Source organism: Drosophila serrata, unplaced genomic scaffold, assembly GCF_035046125.1.
Source record: "Drosophila serrata isolate PLE 108 unplaced genomic scaffold, ASM3504612v1 contig_160, whole genome shotgun sequence".
Lineage (NCBI taxonomy): Eukaryota > Metazoa > Arthropoda > Insecta > Diptera > Drosophilidae > Drosophila > Drosophila serrata.
Genome location: NW_028257058.1, coordinates 1,120,989 through 1,143,373, shown reverse-complemented (window position 1 = coordinate 1,143,373; position 22,385 = coordinate 1,120,989). Strand labels below are relative to the sequence as shown.

The window sequence follows — 22,385 nt, the reverse complement described above, 5'->3', positions numbered from 1 at the left end:
ATAAACTTTCAAATAGGGACAATTTGGTAGTCCTAGGAGATTTTAATATCCCCGGGGCTATTTTGTCCTCAAACAATTCAATACCAATACCCTCCAAACTTTATCGCTGACTTGTTCGACATTTCCGGTTTCAAGTCAACCATGTACGAAATTCCTTAGAGCGCTTGCTCGATCTTGGTTTTTTCCGAATGTGTTCCGTTATACTATCCGCCAATCTCGAATAAACCGCCGTGGTTTACTAAAGAGTTGAGCCAACATAAAAATAAAAAATCTAGGCTGTATGCTTAATCACCTGTTCTCAATATGCCCTTTCCTCTTATTTATCAGCTCGGTCAAATTTTACCGCCCCAAACGCGCAGTGTTATAAAAACTATTTAACTCTTTGCAGGGTCCAGTTCTCACAGGACCCAAAACAGTTTTATAATTTTGTTAACACCAAACGTAAGTCTAAAACAAATCCTTCCTCGCTTTCATTTGAAGAAACTACCGCAAATAATGATCAGGCAATAGCCGATCTATTTTCGCAGTTTTTTCAAGCGACGTATTTCAACTATTCGGATTCAATTCAATCTTATTCCTACCGCCTGTGCCGACGCCCTGTGAAATTGTTTACCTTAGAACCCTCCCACTTCCCCCCTATTGTTAATTATTACCTTCCACAAAAAAGGTAGCAAATCGAATGCCAACAATTATGGAGGAATCTTTAAGTTTTCGGCCAAAACTTCGAAAACATAATAACTCCCCAACAAGCATTTGACTCTATTAACCATTCTCTCCTTGTTAGCAAAATTGATTTAATGAGTTTTCCAGTTGATCTTGTTAATTGGATCTCAACTTATCTGAATGGCAGGGCGCAAAAAGTCCTCTTTAAGAATAATTTATCGAATGTTCTCACAGTCACTTCTGGAGTCCCGCAAGGGAGCCATGTGAGTCCTTTATTGTTTACATTATTTATAAACGACATGCCCAAATTTTTGATTAGCTCCAGAGTACTCATGTACGCTGATGACTTTAAGCTTTGAATGCAATGTAAGGACGTCGGCTGCCAGTCGGATTTACAAACAGATATTACTAATTTCCAAACATGGTGCCGCGTAAACTTATTAAATGCAAGCTAATGGCATTTTTTCGTGTCGTTTCCAAGCTTGCAACTTACACGTTGAACTGGTGCTCTTTGGAAATAATTAATTCCATTGATGATTTGGACGTAAGCTAGGATCCCAAACTTGACTTTATATTTTAAATTTTATCAATAAATAACTCTTGAATTTTTACGCGTATAGATTGATGATCCAGCAAAATGTTGGCAATTATTTTGTTAAAAACTATTTTGTCGACATGTATGTAAAAGTTGAAACGGAGCGACTCAATTTTATGGGTTTCAATCAGTTGAAGTTACAAACAAACAAATACAAACACCTACGCGGTGCCATTGTTACTGAAGGACATGCGACCAATCTCGGTCATTTGACCATTCTTGCAGCTACTTAAATATGTTGGAAGTCCGAGTCATTTGCATTTGCATCACTGACACGTGCAATACGAGATGCCCGGAAATTTCTTATTTGTTTCTGCCAAGACAAAAACCCAGCGATCGTCCTGACATCATTGACAATACTTATGGATTTCATCGTTAAGCAGAAGCTTTTTTGCGGAGTTCGCAGTTGGATGTACTCGATTGAATGGCAGAAACTTGGTTTACCACACGCAAATATTCTGCTTTAGATGCTCGACAAAATGAGACCACATCAAAATTTATGCGATTATTTTTGCCGAAATACCGGATCAAAGTACTGATGCGGATCTGCATTCCGTTGGGACAACGAACATGATACGTGGCCCTTGTAGAGTTCGACACAAAAAATGAATGGAAAATGGAAAATGCACAAAGCGGTTTCCACGTCCATTTGTGTCTGACATAATCAGTGGACATGACGGATATCCATTGTACCGGTGTCGCTCCCTAAATAGTAACGGCAGTTCGATAACGCTCACAATGGAGACCATGTCGATAACGTAGGGATGCAGAAACATCGATGTGTGCATCAATCGATGTTTTCGATGTTTAAAAAAAAACATCGAGTGAAACATCGATGTTTCTAAAAAAAAAATGGAAATGAACAATATGACTAGATTTTATTCGGGATCTGTGATATCAGGACTATCAATAGTATTATTGAAATGTGAATTCTTATTGTTAAATAAAAGCTTGTCCACAGAGCCTTGTCCTGCGGTCACTAATAGTTTGTCCAGCTTTGCTGAACACTGTTTCCGCTTCGCATGACGAGGCTTGTATAGACAAGTATTTGGCTGCTACCAATTTTAAAGAGCACTCATCAGTACTTATCTATAAAAAATTGTTATTTAGCATTTTTCGCATAACAATTTTAAAGTCTTTCCTTCCAATATTTTAGAGGGTCTTCATTTTCTCCAAGGTTTTCTTTTTAGGAGTTGTGTGAAAAAACTTCGATGGTGGTGACCCAGCCATCGATGGTTCCGATGATTTGCAAACATCGATAACATCGATGTTTCACTCGATGTTTCTGCATCTCTACGATAGCGACCGGATCGTTCCACATTGTACGTTTTAATGAAAATCTTTTCAGCTCACTGAAATGTTGAGTTCTAAAACTCTATCGAATTTATCAAATTCGTTTGCAAATGTGTGAACATGGCGACATCCAAAAGAAAAAATTTCAACTTGGACATTACGTGATTCATGAACGTTACCCGACTGTTGTTTATTTATCGGTTAACTTGGAGAACGGGCAGTGCGTTTACTTTGCGGACGCAAAGGAAGCTGCCTTATAATCCTCTTTCGATTGATAATCCAGCTAAAAATATGGACGTCGGTAGTTTGAATTCCATTATTCAAAGTCCGCTGCATAATTTACAGCTGAAGGTTGGCTCGATCTAATCATAATGCGGAATCTGAATCATCCGAAATTGTACAATGTACGCGGTTGTCCGTCAAGAAACTAATGGGCCATATAAATCAAGCAACAATCATCAAGAACAAATTCAAAGAAGAGAAAGTTCTACCCCCACGATATCCAATTATTCCAAATGATCTTCCATTTCAATTCACGCGGATTCAAGTCCCAACTCGGTTAACTTTTGCGATGACAATCGAAGAATCGCAGGGTAAATCGTTGGAGGTCTGTGGGATTAGCCTTGGATCTGCCTGTTTTTTAGTTGAACCACTACCACCACCACCACTAAACCGTCTTCGTTGTTTATTTTTTTCGCCAGAAAACAGATTTAAAGCTAAAGTTTATCATATCGCTCACAACTGTTGAATATCAAATAAATAACATAGACGTTTGACTTATTTGCGTCTATTTTATCTCTGGGGTTATATAAAACATCAATTTGAGGCGAAACAAAGTTCGCCGAGCATACTATATATATATCTACATACACATATGTATATATATATCAATTAATCAGCATTTCAATTCCCACACTCCGATCAAACAGATATTTAATAACTACATTTGTTCTGCACTTACGATTTCGTATAGCTTGAGCCATAACTCTGTAGTTTTAGAAGTAATGGGGCTGTTTATATACCCTTTGTAAATTGAACTTTGATTACTTTAATTACGAATTAATACAATATAAATTATATATTTTTTTGTTAAAAAACAATAAAGCAATGCCTGCTTTCATTTTGTTTACCTATACATATTATTTTTATAGTATTGCACTTTCATTAAATTAAAACCAAAATTATAGAATAATATAAAAAGGCTATATCTTAATTTTGTTGAAAATCAGTTGAAAGTTGAAAAAGTAATGATTTTTAATTGTATTAATTTCTCGATCGCTCCTATGGCAGCTATATGATATAGTAGTCCGATTTATATAAAATTTGTAAAAAACATTTTAGAATAATATAAAATTGCTATATTAAAGTTGATAAGTTGATTAAATCTGTTAAAAATTGAAAAAGTTATAATTTTTTTGGAAAAATTCCGATTGTTCCTATGTCAGTCGTCCAAACTGGCCCGTTTCGACATATATGTATATACATACATCCAGATAGATTCAAAATTGAGAGACTATATCGAGGCTATATCGCCTTGAATGCTAATGCTGATCAAGAATATATATACTCTTTATGGTCGGAGATGACTCGTTCACTGCGTTGCAAACTTGTGACTGAAATTATAATAGCCTGCAAAGGTGGTAGAAAAAATGTTTTTCAGATCGAACTGTTTTATGTATATTAATATTAAATTTAAAATTTTAGAGATGTAAGAGTTGGCCAACCTTTTTAATTTTGCTAGTATTTTGTTTTATATCATGCTTTTGAGATTTTCTTAACTTAATAATCTATATATATATATATACTTTTATATCTATACCCCATTAGCTGCTGACGAACCAAAAGAAAAGTAAGCTATGGTTTAATGACATTATATCAACAAGCGATTCGAGCTTTCGATTTAAATATTTATTTATTAATATTAGTTTGAAATAATAACAAAAACTTAAGCATGAGAAACTGCAATAATTCATATATTTGCTTATAATATTTTTCTTTTTTCTATACCTACAAATCATATACTAAAATTGGGGGTTTTCAAATCAAAAATAGAGGGAAAGTTTTCACTTCTTGAAAACAATAGGTAAGTAAATAAGATCTCAAGGGCTATATATGTGTATGTTAGGTGTTTCGAGTGTAATTGTATCTTAATAACAATCAAAGAATGTTTTTTTATAACTTGTAACATTTGTACGGAGCAGACTAATATTTAGAAAAAGCGAAGAAAACAACATAGTTAAACAACAAAGTTATTATATAAAACAATTATAAAGTTATAACCTAAAATCGCAAAAAAAAAAAAAAATTTTAAAGGGGGCAAACCGCTAGAGTTTTTGAAGATATATTTATTGAATTTAATATATTTTTAAGTTTTGTTTTTAGGGTGATTTGCCCAAAAAATGAAGAGGTTACTTCTAAAGTAAAAGGCACATTTCTCTTAATTTAGAAAAAAAATTGTATGTTTTTTAACATTATTATAGACTTAAATTAGTTATTAATTTATGTTATTTGTATTAATCAATCGTGTTATGATTGTGTTAAATATTCACTTACAAATGTATATGATTTCACAGACAAATCAAATATCCAAAGACGATTTATTCGTATGAAATTCGTTATAGCCTAACAATTTATTATTTTGTTATGTTTTTTCGTACTAACCAATCGTGTTATCGTCAATAAAAAAAAAATATATATATGTACATATATTTACTCATATGTATGTATTTATATGGTCCCACAGACAAATCGACGGTTTCGCGCCGACATTCGCGAAAAAGCCCGCCATACGACAGGAAGAAGATGGCAAAAAACTTTTATTTGAGTGCCGGGTTAATGCCGATCCAAAGCCAAATATTATTTGGTATCACAACGGAACACCTGTAAAAGAATCTGGGAGACATAAGGTTAATATTAAAACTATTTACTCGAGAAATTTTAAATATATTATCTTATTAAATAAAAAATGTAGTTCATTGTTTTAAAAATTATTATTGATATATTAAATATTCATTTCAGCTAACTATCGATAAGGATGTCCATTCATATTTCGCAACACTTGAGATTGTAAATGTCACTGTTGAGGATGCTGGCAAATACAAAGTGAATGCTAAAAATGAATTGGGAGAAAGCAATGCCACAATAAGCCTTAACTTCGATAGTAAGTTTTCAGAGAAACAGTAACTGTAGATAATTCAGTTTTAAATTAATTTCATTGATCTTTCATTATTTAGAAATAACTTTAACAATTCGGATCAAATAATGCTTTAGTTCTTGATCAATTTACGACAAATATCGCTTACCTATTAATATTTTGTTTTTTATTTAAGACTTTCTTTATGATTCGTCTTTACCGAATCTTGCTAATAACTTGAATCAAAAAGAACAACCACGAGAAAGATATATTTTTGTTATTGATATTCCAGCGAAGATAAGAACAAGAAGATAATAAAAATTTTAATTTTTATTTATTATATAAATTTATGGAAGAAATATATATGCTTAGGTAATTTTTAAGGTATTTAACAATATGAAAAATATTCGTATTTTGCTTGTGCTGTGTTTTAAAACTGAGCCTATGACTTTTGTCATAATTGAAAAACCGTGTATATATGTATTATGGATACCCTACTTCTATAGGCGACGAAGCTCCAGTTCCCGAAAGTGCTGAAGGCATTAAGCCAACATTTACCGAACGTCCAGTAATACGTCAAAGCGAAGATGGCGGAAATGTTACATTCGAGTGCAGATGTGTGGGAGATCCCAAGCCAACAGTTACATGGTACGAAAAATAATTTATATTTACTATATAAAAAACATTAAACAAAATCGTATCGATTAAATGGTAGCAGGAGATCCGCTGCGTTTTAAAAATTTATTTAAAGTATTTTACCAAAAATGGCACTCTGTAAATACTTTTTATATCAATCCAAAACCTATTTTCCACACAAAGGTCCCATGGAGAGACTATACTTAGCGATGACGGCAAACGCTACAAAATGTCATTGACAATGGATCAGAAACTATATCACTTGGCATGCCTTGAGATAAATAGTGTTGTATCCACCGATCAGGGTGAATATCGCGCGCTAGCGAAAAATAAACATGGCACTGGCATTGCAACAATTAATCTAAATTTTGAAAGCGGATCGAGAAAGTAAGATAAACCACAATCGAAATAAAAAACTCTCGAATACCAACTCCTTATAAACTTAATACACAGAATTCCCGATGGGAAGTCGCCACGATTTCCAAAAAAACCAACGATCCGTCAAGAGGAGGATATACTCATCATGGAATGTATATTGGAAGCACATCCCGTACCGGACATTGTCTGGTATTGTTCGGATCGGGAAATACCGAATAACCAAAGAACTAAAATGACTCGCAAAGCAACCACAAAAGATAGCTATATTCTTACGCTGGAAATTCAAAATCCCACAAAAGAGGATGGCGGCAACTATCGGTGCAACGCAATAAATATGTATGGAGAAAGTAATGCTAACATAGCGCTTAACTTTCAAGGTATTAATTGTTATATTTCCACCTTAATGCAACCTACGAACAATATATAAGAAGATCTTATTTAAAAAGCACACAGAAAGTGCTGTTACCAAGTCCCACTTTAAATATAGTGATATATTTCCTATACAAAGCGTTAGTTGCTACGGCAAAAATAGTATTTAGAAAACAGAATGCATGTGCATCTACTCAATACTTAAGAACATAAATATTAAATTATTACAATATTTTTCAGGCCATTAGATTTCCTGCAAATTAAAAAAAAAAAAAAACAGATCTTAAATCAATAACCATCTTTTCATTCGATCTTATAATGCATTCTAAACAATTATATAATATGAATACACCGCTTAGTATTGAATTTTGCTTCCTATCGATTCATTTATCTGACTAACTCTAAAAATCATTTGATATTATTGTTTTCTTTTTCACAATCGGTAATGCCGTCTTACCTAATAATATCTTGACAACAATCACAGGTGCTAGCGATGCCAACGGTTTTGCGCCATCATTTATCGAAAAGCCGAGGATAATTCCAAATGAATCTGGCACACTGATCACAATGAAATGCAAGTGCAAGGCAAAGCCAGAGCCCATTGTCACCTGGTTTAGGGGTCAAACTTTGGTGGAGAAGAGCAAAAAGATTAAAATAAACACAACTGTCATTGCGGAGGATACATACGAACTGACATTGGAAATAAAGGTAGGGGAAAGCTATTAAATATATTTCGAAATTTAGGTATTATTATAATTTTGTATTATTATTATTATTAAAATTTTGTGTTAGTATTATATTATAATTTTGTATTATTATTATTATTGTTATTATTAGTATTAATATTTTTATTGTTGATATGATATATGATATAGGATCCTGGAGCAACAGATGGTGGTACTTACCGATGCAATGTCAAGAATGAATATGGCGAATCAAATGCCAATCTTAATCTTAACATTGAAGCCGAACCAGAGCCCGAAGGTGAGGGTCCAACGTTTGTTGAAAAGCCACGAATTGTATCCGAAAATAATGGCAAATTGGTGATCATGGAGTGTAAGGTGAAAGCAGACCCCAAGCCAGATATCATTTGGTTCCGCAACGGCGAAGTGATTAAAGAAAGTAACAAACTAAAAATGTCAATGGAACAGCGCGGTGATCAATACTATATTAAATTGGAGCTATTGGATCCACAACTGGAGGACTCTGGGTTATATAAATGCAACATAAAGAATACATTAGGCGAGTTGAATGCGAATTTAACGCTGAATATAGAAAGTAAGTAATATTTCCGAAAATGTATAGCTTTCTTTCTAGTTCAAATAATTGCTTTTAAGTACTTAGATTGAATAATTTATATACTATATAATTAATTAATTTTTTTTTTTCAAGTCGTTCCTGTTATTAAAGACAAACCAAAGATTATAAAGATTATTAAGAAGCGAACTGTCGTCATCGAGTGCATAGTGGCATCAAAGTTCGAACCGAAATGTACGTGGTACAAGGAAACCAATACGGTTCAGGAGAGCAAGAGACACGTTTACCTAGTAGAGCAGACGAAGGACGGAGAGTTTCAGGTTAAACTTGAGATCAACGATGTTCAGGACAGTGACAAGGGTGCCTATAAATTGGTGGCTAGCAATGAGAAGGGCGAAGCTGTGTCTCAAATCGTAAATCTGGTCGAAATTCCCGAGGAGGAACGCAAGCCTGAAAAGCCGACAATATCCAGAAAACTAGTTGACCAAAAGGTCATAGAATCAAAGACTTTTGAGCTATTAATTAACCTAACGAAGTCCGATCGAAAGTGTAAAATTGAGTGGTATAAAGGTAGCACCTTGATTCGCGAAACCAAGGATATAACCACCACTTTTGATGGTACGACGGCTCGTTTGACATTTAGTAGTGCTAAATCGGAGCATACTTCTAATTATAAAGTCATTGTAAGCAATGAAATTGGAAAGGATGAATCAACTTGTAAAATTACGGTTGAAAAAGGTAGCAAGAAAAAGGACGAAGAAGAGCAGAAGGAAAAGGACAAGCAAAAGGATGAAATTGAAAAGCGACAAAAGGTAATGGATATTACATTATTAAGAAAACTTCATTTGAATTTATTTGCATTTGCGGATAAGATTCATTTCTTTAAAAAATAATTCATATTTTCCTTTTTTGTTAAATCAAATTAAAGTTTTTCATGTTGTTAATTATTTGTATACATTTAAATTCTAATAATTTCTAATTATTCTTACCGTTTTAATCTTATTTACACCCGTCAATAACCAATACACTATAAACACACGAATAATGTATAAATTAATAAAGATTGAAGAAGAAAAGGTCACTAAAGTTGAAGAAAAACAAAAAAAAGAAGTGGCAAAAGAAAAACCGAAGGAAGAAACACAGAAGGCAGAGACAGAAATAGAAACAGAACCAGAGCTAGAAAATAAAACTGGAATAAAGCCGAGCACAGAAGAAGAAAACAAAACCCCTCCAAATGCAGAAGAACCTAGTTCTGATGACATACTAAACGAAGGGAAGAATACGTCGGAAAAGAAGCCAGAATCCAGGCAAAATAACGCATCAGAGATTGTCAAAGACAAGGAAATACAAAATACAAAAGAATATCCCGACAACGTAAACGGTGAAAAGAAAACAAAACCAGAAAACAAGGCTGTTTCAAAGAAAATTAAAGAGCCGAAAACAAATAAAGTAAACGCAGAGAAAAATAATGCAGAAACTGAGGAGAAGGCTTCTGTAAAAGTACAAAGTACCGAAAAGATTCCAATAGAAAAACCAATTCTTAAAAACCCAGATGTTAATACTGAAGAAGAACTAAAGAAGGAACAGTTAATGGAAACAGTTTCAGTCAACCCAAAAGATAGTATCGAAGAACCCAAAGAGGTAAAATGAAAAAAGGTCTCATAAATTTGCTGCTACGTTTACTTAGCCCTTTTAAAGGGAATATTTCCGCAAAACAATTTTACTAAAAAACCACCAAAAAGCATGTCTTGTATAAATATAAATATTTATTTTAAAATATATTTTTAATATTAAATTACTTCTATATTTAATTCCCAGCAACAAGGTGTAGAGCAAACAGTACAGAAGAAATCTGAACGCAAGGTAAGATAAGATTAAGATTAATTATTATATAAATAAATATTTTATAAAAAATTAACCACATTGAATATTGAACTATGCCGTTTTTTATTCGATAATACTCTGCAAATTATGTTAAGTAATTTTAAGAATGCCTTAATTTTGACAAATGTAATATTAACAAAAAAACAATGAATTAGTATTATTAAACTATTTTATGTTAAATGAGTTGTGTTTCGTTCAGGCAAGTATTGTATCTGTAAAAGAGGAGATCTCCTCGTCCGAGTCACGTCGCCAGTCGATAATCCAATCCAAGGAAGAAGTCTTCGTAGAAGATACAAAAATATCATCACGGAGGTCATCCCTAGCGGCAAGTTTTAAATTTATAGATGTGTCATTATTTGTTTTCTATATGTTTTCAATGTTAAAAGGTTGAGGAATCTAAAACTGGTTCACGACGCTCATCTATTATTGAAAAGAAATCGTTGGATGTGAGTAAAAGAAAATAAAATATTCCAAAAGTTACCCTAAAGCATGTCAGTTATATTGGCTTTTAGTCCCACAAGTCCCATAAATATTCCTATAAGAAACAATATTTCCCCGATATAGCAGGTCGATAGTAAGCATCTAGAAGCTAATAAGAATCCACAGGCCTTAAAGGAAGAAATACCAAAGCTAAAGCCAGCTGAAAAGCGAAGAACTTCAAAGGTGAGATGAGACTTTTAAGTGCCTCAATAAATTTCTATGCAAATTCTGCACATTTCTCTATATACTTTGTCTTTCATATCTCTCTATCTCTTTATGCAATCTATTGAATTGATATCTTTAATGAGTAATATTATTATTTAATATTCAAAAAGATTGCCTTCTCTGTGACTTACTTTCCGCTGCTTAATAACTTTATATTTTAAGTTTACCTAATAGTCTTCAAAGTTGCGTGAAAGCCCGTTAATGATCCTTACCACTATAAATATAGTAGAATCAAATTAGTGAACTGTTTATTATTTGTTATTGTCATGTCTAAATGCCAAAAATAGGTAATTGAGGAAAAGACACCTGTAGAGGAATTACCAAAACTGCGTAAAACTTCAATTGCTCAACCGAAAGAGGAACCCAAACCGGAAGTGGCAAAACCAAAGACGAAAACCAAAACAAAGCAAAAAGCTAAATATGAAGAGCTACCTGAAATCCCAGATTATGAGAGACCCGTACTGGAAAAGTATGAGAAATCAGAATTTACGCCCACAGATTTTGGCCGTGAATTAGAGATACCTAATAAGATGGAAAAACCAATAGTAGATAATGGCAAAAAGGAGATAGAGGCATCTCCTCAAAAGAATGGCATTCCAAAGGTATACTGTCTTATTTATTATTTCATCTATGTACTTGTTATATTTATGTGCAATCAAATGTCGTCCATTAAACGTTTAGAAGGGAGAAATTATTGAGAAACCGGCCGAGGAACCAAAAGCCTTAAAGCTTGGCAAAGGTAAATTGCCTGAGGAAAATGATAACCGTGATGGTGCAACACTGAAGCCTGTTATTATAGAACCAGAGGTAGGTAATAATATATATAAATGTGATAAAAAACCAAGTTGCCTTGTAAATTCTTCCTTAAAAATTACCTCCTCAAACCTCTCCCCATACATTCCCTTGCAGACGCATGAGCTTAAGAACAAAAATGACAAATTGAAGAAGGTAAGTTACTTATTCCAAATGCCTTATACACATGTACATACTAAATAGAATTCAAAGACATTTTTCGGCTAGCCGAAATGTAAAGTTCAAAATAATTTGTAAACATTTTAATTTAGAGAATGTGTCGCCTGCAGTATGTAGGTATATCCTTAGTTGTTTCTTAATAATAAAATACTAAACTGTTCAGGTCGATGATGATAAGCCATCTGTATTAGATATTATAAAGCAACGACGCCGATCCTCAATTAGAAATCTGATGACCAAGGAACCAATTCAAAATGAATCATTCCTTGGTGTTATTTTAAAACCAGTGATTAAGGATGCCAAAGAGTTAGCGGCGCCACAGCAAGCCAAGCAATTGACAAAGGTAACACACAATCTTTCGAGCTCGCCTCTTTCTTTCTCTCTTATATAAATTTTTTGATTAAGCCAAAATTTTCACGATTTCGGTAACTCCTTTCTGTCAATAGATCAAAGATTAATTAAGGGTATTAATCACGAAAGCTGTCTCTGTCTGTTTCTTCTTTCACGTCTTTCCTATTCACCTTTCTGAGCTATCTGGTTTTTGGTTTTTTTCTGCACTCTTCTCTGTTCCTGTTTCTTCCTCTACTTTTATATTTCATTTCAAATTAAACATGCATAATATTCATAATATCCCATATACCTAATCGCGATATCCAATATTATAAGGCAAATGCGTCTGAACAGTTCGCCCCCACCAAACCAATGAAGGCCCAGGTATCCGAGTTGGTAAAGCCTGAACCTTTGGCCACTCTTGACGACTATGAGCGTCCAACTTTAGAGAAATTTGAACCAGTCGAAGTCGATAAATCCAAAAAAGACAAGTCCGCACCTGCCATTATCGTACCGGAAATAAGACCACAAGAGGTGACAACAGAAAAAGTTCAGGTAAGATGGACGTACATACAGATATGTAATATGTCAGAGCTTGTAAAATATTAGTTGATATTATTTTTTCAGAGCGTTGAGAGCCATAACATCTCTCTCTCTCTCTATCACTCTCTCTCTCTCTCTCTCTCTCTCTCTCTTATGTTGCGGTCTTTCAATGTCAATTTTTGCAGTCAATTAAATTTAAAGATCACCCTCATTGCCCGCTCCTCAATCGAAAATCGAGAAAGAGAAAAATAGGAGCTAACGCTTCAAAAATTGTCATTGAAATCATTAAGTTTACATAGTAACAAACAGACCTACATGTCTAAATTGACTCGTCTGTTAATTCTGATCAATATCTAACTTATTCTTACACTTAATAATAATATCTTAACACATAAAAAGGTTAAACAGTCATATGATCATTTACAATATGCTTATGCGTGGTCAAAATATAACTTATTACAATAATCGTAAATGTACGTTTACATATTAGTTCAGTTTTTTAAACGTAAAAGCATATAATATAGCAAAGAACTATAAAACAATAAATATTACTTTCATAATTAAATTGAGAAAGTATACATATTGTCCCTCGGACACGATTAAAGGCTATTTATACACAATACTTATATTTGTCTTATATTTATATATAATCAAATGTTTATATATTTAATACATTGGCAAAATATATAACTTTTGTCAAAAATATATATACGTATCACATCACATCACATTTTTGTGATAAAACTGTCTTTGTTGTCTGACTGTCTGTAGTTGTCTCTCTAGCCAAGCGGTTCCGTTTTCACATTTTTTAAAATTATTAATTATGAGCTAGCACGCTTTAACCTAATTGATTAATTAATTAAATGTAATTATTTTCACTATAAGCAATTTATATTTCGAACACTTAATCTTGTAATTTAACTAGAACACACATTAAATTATAATGTCGGCATTTAATTTAAAAATAACGGTGGGTACTCAACTATATCGTCAGAATAGAAACTAATTTTAAATGTAAATTGCACTAAATTAGATCTTCATGTTGATACTAAAACTTTATACTTAGGTAAAGTTTTCAAAAAAAAGTACTTTAACCTAAACTACATATCATTTATTTTTTATAAAAGGACGTAAAACCAAAAACTCCCAGAATGCAACCACCTGCACCGGGCGAGCCACCCAAGATCGAGGTAATAAGGGAGAAGCGACCATCGCTGGCCCCTGAGCCCCCAAGTCGTCGGGGTTCCCTGATACCGCCAGCAGATATGGGGAGACGACCGTCATTGATTATTAACGACGAGGTAAGCAAACACGAAACCCACCTGGGTTTTCGTAAGGCAAATTGGATTTTATTAAGTGTTTCGTCAGATGTTTTCGATCTATTATAAACATCTGAATGAAATACTTAATGCATACTTATCCAAAGAATCATCTATTTACATTGCGCTATCTACAATTATTAAATTAAAATTAATAAAATTTCATTACATATTTAAAAATTTTTGTAAGGACGTAAGGACCCATTATTAGCTTTTTTATACAAGAAGTCAAATTTTAAATATCGCTATTAAAATTCGTCATAGCCTTGGAACAGTACAAAAAAAATATCCCTATATGTCTTTACGCTTGCAGGGTATTCAAGTTTCAATCAGAATTTTGGTATAATTTAAATAATCTTTGTAATGTGTATAGTGTTTATATTTAAAAGTGACTGAATATTGCCTTGGCTGATTAACTGTGCTAATCTCTTTATATCTAAGTGCATTTATTCGAATTGGTAAATTACAACAATGTAGCTAATTTTGATATATGTATTTACTTATGTTCCCTTTTATATATGTACCTACCATACCACCATGAAAACGTCCCAAATCCCTATTCAACATTTCGACCTACACTTAATCGACAAATAAATTATTTTATATCACGTATTACAAAAAAAAAAATTATAAATAAATAAAAATTAAAAAATGTTATCTGTAAAACGGTATGTAAAATAATTACTCAAATAAAAAATATCAACAAATACATAAATACAATAAATAATGGAAATACTTCAACGTACCAATCAAACCAACAACAAAATAATAAAAAAACAAATACAATTTCATTATAAAATTCCAAAAATGCACAACAAAAATTAACAAACAAAAAAAAAACATAAAAAAACGCATACCCTTATTGCATTCCAACAAAAACAACACTCAACAATCGTTCCCACTCTCCGTAAAAACCCTTCACCAAAAAAAAACACCCACAAAATAATCAGAAGAAACTCCGACCCGGCGAAGTAATGGATACGAGGGTAAGAATTTGCATTTGCAATTATATCTTGATTTAAAATCTGAAGTATAATATTTAGATATAAATTAATAATTTAGTACATATCCCAACAGTGGCGGTAAAAATAATCGTATGATTCAAAAAAGTACAAAAATATATATATTAAGAAACCGTTATGTATTAGAGAATATGATTACATATATACATAATTATAGCTTCATGTCCCCGAAGTTTGTGCACCTTTGCAGTTTGCAAATGGATTAATTGAAATCGAAAAGCATTTCAGATACATATGTAGAGTTACACACAGAAAGACTGACATGATTAGATCGACTCGCCTGTTGATGCTAACCAAGTATATACATGTGTATGTACATTTATTTACTTAATAGGGTGGGAAACTACATCTTCACTAGTTTGCAAATAATATAACAATGCTGGTGTTTAAAACAGAGTGGAATCAGTATTAGATTAGATTATTAAAATGCACAATTTACTAGCGAAAACTACTATTTTCACCGGTGCTATGTATGTATGTACATAAAAATACACATTGAATTCAGTATGGGCCCTGATGTGCCTAGATATAGCAGCATATTTATTATTATTTTTAAAAATACAGTAAAGCACTGGCCAATAAAAAAACTGGGGAACACAATAAATAATATAAATCCAACGCGTTGGCTCACTGTTGTTTCAAAACGATTCAAACATATCTATATTTTGTGACCTTGGTCAAAATTGTATATGTGTACGAATATTTACACATATACCTAGCATATACATACATATATATAGATATAAACGTTATTTATAAAATACGAAATGGGCTTCAAGCATGTATGTACATACACATGCAGTCGCGTCGTGCATATGTATATGTATGTATGTATGAGAATTATATATCGGTCGTTTCTAGTTCCTAGGGTTTATGTTTATTATTCAAATATATTATTGCAAGTGAACTGACAACATCTACGAGTTCAAATTTTATTCCTATCGGAGCACACTTAAATTTAAAAAGACATAATTACTCATCATAAAATGAAATATTCATGAAAAAGGATAAATAAATAAACACATAAATATATATATATAGGAATATTGATTGTCTAAAACTAAAGGAGACCAATCAAGAACATTTCATTTAGTTACTTTATTATTGAGTACCGTGGATTAGCAAGCATTTTAATACTATTCAAAACATATTACAGTTATTGAGGCCAGGAGAGGTCGGTGAAGGACAGGTGAGAGAGACCTTAGCTGCGAATCGAATTGCATACATATTTATTTTTTTATTTACCTTATCATCTCGAAAAAATGATCCCACTCTTTGATTCGAAACACATTCAAAGATTCAAACTATTTTCAACACATTGCTCACAAGAAGTACAAGAAGTTTCATATATTTTAAGTATTTTAATTATTAATTTGTTAAGTATCTTTTCATCTAATTGCATCCAAAATATTTCTAAAAGTAGTTGTTGTTCCCACATAAAGTTCAATTCATTTCAAGCATCATTTAGTCAGAACCTTATTTATTTTTCCTAATACTTTAAACATAACAGTAAATCATGTAAAAATCCAACGTTAAAATATCAAGCTAAACTTTGTTTATGTTAAACAAAAAATTACACTTTTTTGTGAACATGAAACATGAAGAGTAAGCAAATCTTTAAAACGACCTATTCCAATTTTTATATTATTTTTTTGATTAATGAATAGCAAAAGCAACCACGACCTGGCGAAATGGGGGACACCAAACAGGTCTCGATAAATAAATGGTCAAGTTCGATCGAAAATTTTTAATAAACGATTTATTATGTTCGCTTGGCTTTATATTTTTGCCCATATGAATGGAAGTTTTAAATACGTATAGTTAGGATATTCAAAACTGCAGTCTCTTTGTAAATATTCATATATATTTTAAATATTTATAAGCTCAAAGTCATTGCAAATAAAATACAAAATGTACAAAGTGTTAAATATCTAAATCATATATATATATTTTTTTAAATATGTATAATTATTATATAATATACTATATATATATATACAGAATAAACTGATCCGTCCGTTTCCCCTTTTTATGGTATTCAAATATATATTACTAAAATAAAGTATTTGTGGGATTTTAGGCTGAACGAAAATATATTTATTATAATGCACTTTACTGCAACGTAGCAATTTTCTATGTGGACAACCCATTCATTATTCCAATATATTGGTGCTCCTTGGAATTAGTTAACAACTTTAAAATACTTAGGTACTTAGGAAAGAATTGTATAGATAACAATATTAAGTATTAAAAGTATCTGATCCCCCTTAGACTGTCAAGCCTGTCACATTTTTTGAATGTTTTCTAGAAATGCAAACACATATTATATTTATTAAATAAAGCCATAAGATTCTTAATACATAATCTTTATGGTTGATATCATACATACCATTACACATGACGAAATCGTGTACTTACTAATTTTTTTGTTGAAATAATAATATTTAAAAGTTAATAATTTATAATATTCATTCCCATACTTGTAGTTAATCATATAAAGTAAAACTATTGTAGATTGTGTCTTGGTAGCTTTACAAGTTTCTCACTTACATTCAATCCTGCCACTGTCCGCGGAATGCACTTTTTATTTCAGTTTACTGTAGTTGAATTTTATATATTTATATTTAATCACAAAGAGTATTAAAAAAAACACTTCAATATTGTTCACTGTCCTTCTGCGATTGTATGTTGCATTTGGTCAGATTATATTGGGAACCAAACTCTGGTTTCTTCCATAACGCTCTTTAGAATCTGGCTAAAAGTAAACATAGCAATATGGTTACATTATTTGCGTTATTTTCCTATTTATATTTAAATAAAGCAGAGCACGTTTTAATACAAATAATTGGAAAGCACCCGGAAACTATTGAAAGGCATTTTGAATGTTAATTCCGGGCATGGACAACATTTTCAATTTAATGAATGGTTTAACCCCATATCACTTATGTTCTTTTGTTATATCTTATTTTCTGTGTCTATCTGACTCCTCGTTCGTGTCCAATGTCTTGTATGTGATGTTTGGTCGAAAACAGCGGCGAAGACCATCAATTGATGTTCGTCGTCCAAGTGTGCAGGATCTAGAAGACCTTATCAACAAACCATCGACACCACTACGCGATGTCGGTGATGGTGGTCCCCCATCAATTGTCGATGTCCAAGAGTCATATTCGGTGGTTGAAGGTATGTGTGTGTTTGTTTATTAATCATTTCAATGTAAAATATCTGACTAACCCACATGTATGTAAAAATGTACCATAATCATAATTGTTTTTTGTAGACTCGACTGCCTACCTCACGGTCGGTGTCGAGGGCTGCCCAGCGCCCACATTTAAATTCTACAAGGGTGTTAGCGAGATCCTTGAGGGCGGTCGTTATAAATTCCTCACCGATGGGCAGACAAACACAATTACACTGTGTATGCGTAAGTGCAAGCCAAATGATGAGAGTAAATACAAGGTGGTCGTATCGAATATACACGGTGAGGATTCGGCGGAGATGCAATTATATGTCTCCGATTCGAGTGGCATGGACTTCCGAGCCATGCTTAAGAAAAGACGTTATCAAAAATGGGACAAAGATGAACAGGATCCCAATTGGGGTGATCTGAAGGAAACGGAAAAACCGTTGCCGGCCCTTAAAAAAGTTGAAAGGGTAAGGAAAAAGAGATTCTTGATAGAAGTGATGGGTGTTCTCCATCCTATGTTGATAAAGATTCAGTTTGTAAATTTAAATGTTTTAGTTGAAAAATATATATGCATAAACTTTAAACTGACACTGCCATCTGAAACATTTAAATACAGCTTGAGTTTACTTCATTTAACTAAGCTTTTCAAGAAACGCTATTATTAATTTCGCTTGTGTTACAAAACTTGAAAAGGCAAAATATATGAGGGAGTGCTATAAGTAATTTAGAAAATGTTACAATATTTTATTTTATATTAAACTAACATTTATTTTTTTAATTTATAGAGTATCAAAGTATAATTTTCATTATATTAAAATAAAAATCTCGAAAATAGGTGGTTAGGAATACTACCAGTGGAGGATTTAGTTAACATATCTATCCCAGAATTATCCGTACGAATTTGTATAATTGTGCCTTAACTTTGAACGTTACTTTTCTATTTATTAACCGTTAAAGTGACAAAAAAATAGTTGCAATTATTAAGTTTATTTACGATCGTTTAAACTGAAAATATTTAGGCACCAGGATCACGTAGACCATCTTTAGCTGAATTGATCCCCGATTGGCCGACACTACATCCATTTCGAAGAGAGGAGGTGTGCGCTCTTTCTTTATTTGAATCTTCTACATATTTAAATAAAAAATACTTGTATTAATTAATTTGTATTTTCAGTGTTAAGAGATATGAAATTCTTGTTTTTTGCTGATTTTTTAATCAGTTCATTTCAGTTACTATAGTAACTATATTTCGATTTCATCTCTATGAATTTCTGAGACAAGTTATTAGAATATAGACATTTTCTTTATTTTTTGTATCGATTTTGTTAAATCGATTTTGAAATTTGATTTTTTTGTTATTTTGTTCTTATTCTACTCGTAATTTTCAGTTTAAAAGGTAGTAACACTATTGTTGTCTATTTTCATTGCTTTATAACTAAAACAGCATGTTGAACGTTAAAAAAATTTCGTAAAAATGTTTTTTTTTTTTTAAATCTATGGTGGGCATTTAATGCAAGCTTTAGGACATATTTATGTTTATGCATTTACTACACATGCATAAAACATTAATTATAAATTCGATATAAAATAAATGTAAAATACAAAGGTAGTCAAAATTATTTAAACAACGACCATTTTTACATGCAAATTTCTTTTAGTTGTTATTCTTGTTGTTGTTGACCAATTTCCCTGACATTTTCTATGATCTATGCAAAAGCAAGCCAAAAAAGAATTCGAAAGTTAACGGTTCATAGAAAAATGCTATAAGTAAGAGAATGGATGAATCTTCAGTGTAATATTTAAACAGAATTGGTTTTCGTATTAAGCGTAACGCTATTAAAATTGTATATTTTTTTAGCGACAATCTCATAAATTACTTTATTAATAGTTTAAAAATTTTGCTTTGGTATCGATGAAGGCTTTCAATTGGCTGAAATTGAGTTCATTAAACTATATCCAAAATTATCTTTTGCTTTTAGCGTTGTCCTTTGAACCGTTATCTTTTGTTTTAGTTTTCGTAAAATCAATTTATGGGATAACAAAAATTTTATGGAAATTGGTCAAGAACAATAATAACAATAACTAAAAGAAGTTTGGCGGCGAAAATAAGTGAGAATTTGTGTAAATACTTTTGACCACCCCTGTATATTATATTATGTATGTTATACTTTAAATTAAAGTATCACAAACGAAAACAAGAAAGGAAACTAACTTACCGTTGTAAATTTGAAGATATCATATATAACAAAAATTCGATGTATCAATGTATCATATATAGGATCAATGTCGACGAAAATTGTTCAATATCAATTTTTCTCCGTTTTTTCCAAGGAGCGTGCGGGAAAATTCTGTAATTGAGAAAAGGATTTATTTCAATTAATCGTTTCCATGTCAGCTATATAATATAATGTTCCAATCTGGCTTGTTCCTTCTTAGATACTTGTAATGAAAATTGGTTTCTTGTTTTTCTACTTATAAAATTTTCAGAGGTACAGTCCTGTTGTCCCGCTGTAGTCACAAATTTATGGGCATTACTGAAGTAATAATTTAAAGCCCAAAATCTAAAGAGAAAGTTCCTTTCGTGTCACGTTTTGTACAGTTCGTATATTAAAATAATTGATAATTTTAAAAATTTTATTTTATTCTCTTGCATTATAAACCCTTTGTATAAAAGCAAAAAATCCTTGAAAAATCAGCAAAAATGTTAAGTTTCTCTATAAGCCCGGTCAAAAAAAATAATAATAATAATAAAAAATGAAACAAAAATAATAATAAAAGAAAAACGTCCGGAAGATAGTTTTTTTTCTTGTTATGTGTGTAAATTTAAAAGGGTTTCGGCAATTTCTTGAAGTCAGTTATATTTCTAATAATGTTTATAACAATATATGAATATAAACTGCATATTATTTGTGCAAATGAAAAAAATTGTTTTTTTGCCCCTTTTTTCTGATTTTGCATAATACAGCATAAATAGCATGTACTATTTAAAAGATAAAATTAAAAATATATTTTTATGATACTCAAACATATATATTTCTTACAAATGATGTTCTTGTAATGGTATATTTTTAAATTACATACACATATGTATGAGATGATATTTTGAGTATTTACATTCTCACAAAAAAATAGTATATCGAAATTTATATATATATAAACTTTACCCATTTTTGACAACGTGTAATATGTGTGGTGGAGTGCAGAAAGTAGAGTCCTTCCTTAGTCCCCTAATTGATCAATTTGCTAAGGAAGGAAAGGATAAGAAGGTGGTGTTCGAGGCGAGATTCAGCAAACCAAACTGCAAGCCCAAGTGGCTATTCCGCAAAGATGTAAGTAGCGCATCAAAAAATACTATATTTCGTAAAACATTTTTAAATCAAAATTATCATAATAAATTATAGGAAGTGTTTACGGGCAGTAAATTTAAATTTAAACAGGAAAACGATACATATCAGTTAATAATTACTACTCCCAAAGTCGAGGATACTGGCAAGTATACTATCGAAATCGGCGGTGTGTCTAGTACGGCCTTCTTGAATGTCGAAGAGCCAGATCCATCGTATACTTTTACGAAACCTCTGAAAAAGAAGCTCGACGGATTTACGCAACACGAAACGACATTGGAGTGTTCCGTTAGCAGTAGTATGGCCAATGTCCATTGGTTTAAGGACAATACCAAAATCGAATCAGATGATCCTCGTTATCTTATCTCCAAAGATATTAATGGTAATCTTAAACTGATTATTAAGGACACGGTTCTTGAGGATTTGGGTCTTTATCGTTGTCAGTTAGACAAGCAACCCGATAAAACTGAGTGTACGCTAAAGGTCACCGAGTATCCGTACAAATTTGTCAAAGTTCTCAAGTCTCAGCAGTGCATAGAAAAGGATACGGTGACTCTAGCTTGCGAGATTGATGATGCTCGCGGTGAAGTTCAATGGTTCCGTAATAATGAGGAAGTCAAACCTGATAAACGTTTTCAAGTGGTTAAAGATGGTCGTAAGCGTAAGCTAGTGATAAAAGATTGCAAGGTTACGGATGCCGGTCAGTTTAAATGCACGACGAATGCGGATAAGACAGAAGCAGAAATAATTATCAACTG

At 32.1% G+C, this 22,385-nt stretch overlaps 1 protein-coding gene across 50 annotated transcripts in view; it reads left to right on the top strand.

Annotated features, from left to right (window-relative positions):
• bt (projectin protein bent) overlaps nucleotides 1–22,385 on the top strand; it is a 52,470-nt gene that overhangs the window by 5,103 nt on the left and 24,982 nt on the right. The window contains exons 3-27 of one of the 50 annotated variants that reach the window (XM_086826622.1): nucleotides 4,604–4,634; nucleotides 5,295–5,457; nucleotides 5,570–5,711; nucleotides 6,191–6,332; nucleotides 6,504–6,707; nucleotides 6,774–7,075; nucleotides 7,552–7,775; nucleotides 7,943–8,345; nucleotides 8,460–9,136; nucleotides 9,387–9,965; nucleotides 10,143–10,187; nucleotides 10,408–10,533; nucleotides 10,595–10,654; nucleotides 10,776–10,871; nucleotides 11,201–11,515; nucleotides 11,595–11,720; nucleotides 11,823–11,861; nucleotides 12,552–12,770; nucleotides 13,886–14,059; nucleotides 15,028–15,063; nucleotides 16,256–16,288; nucleotides 18,132–18,279; nucleotides 18,377–18,750; nucleotides 21,487–21,612; nucleotides 21,685–22,384. In XM_086826622.1, the coding sequence (XP_086682748.1) occupies nucleotides 4,604–4,634; nucleotides 5,295–5,457; nucleotides 5,570–5,711; nucleotides 6,191–6,332; nucleotides 6,504–6,707; nucleotides 6,774–7,075; nucleotides 7,552–7,775; nucleotides 7,943–8,345; nucleotides 8,460–9,136; nucleotides 9,387–9,965; nucleotides 10,143–10,187; nucleotides 10,408–10,533; nucleotides 10,595–10,654; nucleotides 10,776–10,871; nucleotides 11,201–11,515; nucleotides 11,595–11,720; nucleotides 11,823–11,861; nucleotides 12,552–12,770; nucleotides 13,886–14,059; nucleotides 15,028–15,063; nucleotides 16,256–16,288; nucleotides 18,132–18,279; nucleotides 18,377–18,750; nucleotides 21,487–21,612; nucleotides 21,685–22,384 (5,484 nt within the window). Of the gene's footprint in view, nucleotides 1–4,378; nucleotides 4,401–4,603; nucleotides 4,635–5,294; nucleotides 5,458–5,569; nucleotides 5,712–6,190; nucleotides 6,333–6,503; nucleotides 6,708–6,773; nucleotides 7,076–7,551; nucleotides 7,776–7,942; nucleotides 8,346–8,459; nucleotides 9,137–9,386; nucleotides 9,966–10,142; nucleotides 10,188–10,407; nucleotides 10,534–10,594; nucleotides 10,655–10,772; nucleotides 10,872–11,200; nucleotides 11,516–11,594; nucleotides 11,721–11,822; nucleotides 11,862–12,048; nucleotides 12,229–12,551; nucleotides 12,771–13,885; nucleotides 14,060–15,027; nucleotides 15,064–16,255; nucleotides 16,289–18,131; nucleotides 18,280–18,376; nucleotides 18,751–21,486; nucleotides 21,613–21,684; nucleotide 22,385 lie in introns of all 50 variants that reach the window. The other 49 variants (XM_086826621.1, XM_086826619.1, XM_086826618.1 and 46 more) reach the window with 49 other exon arrangements.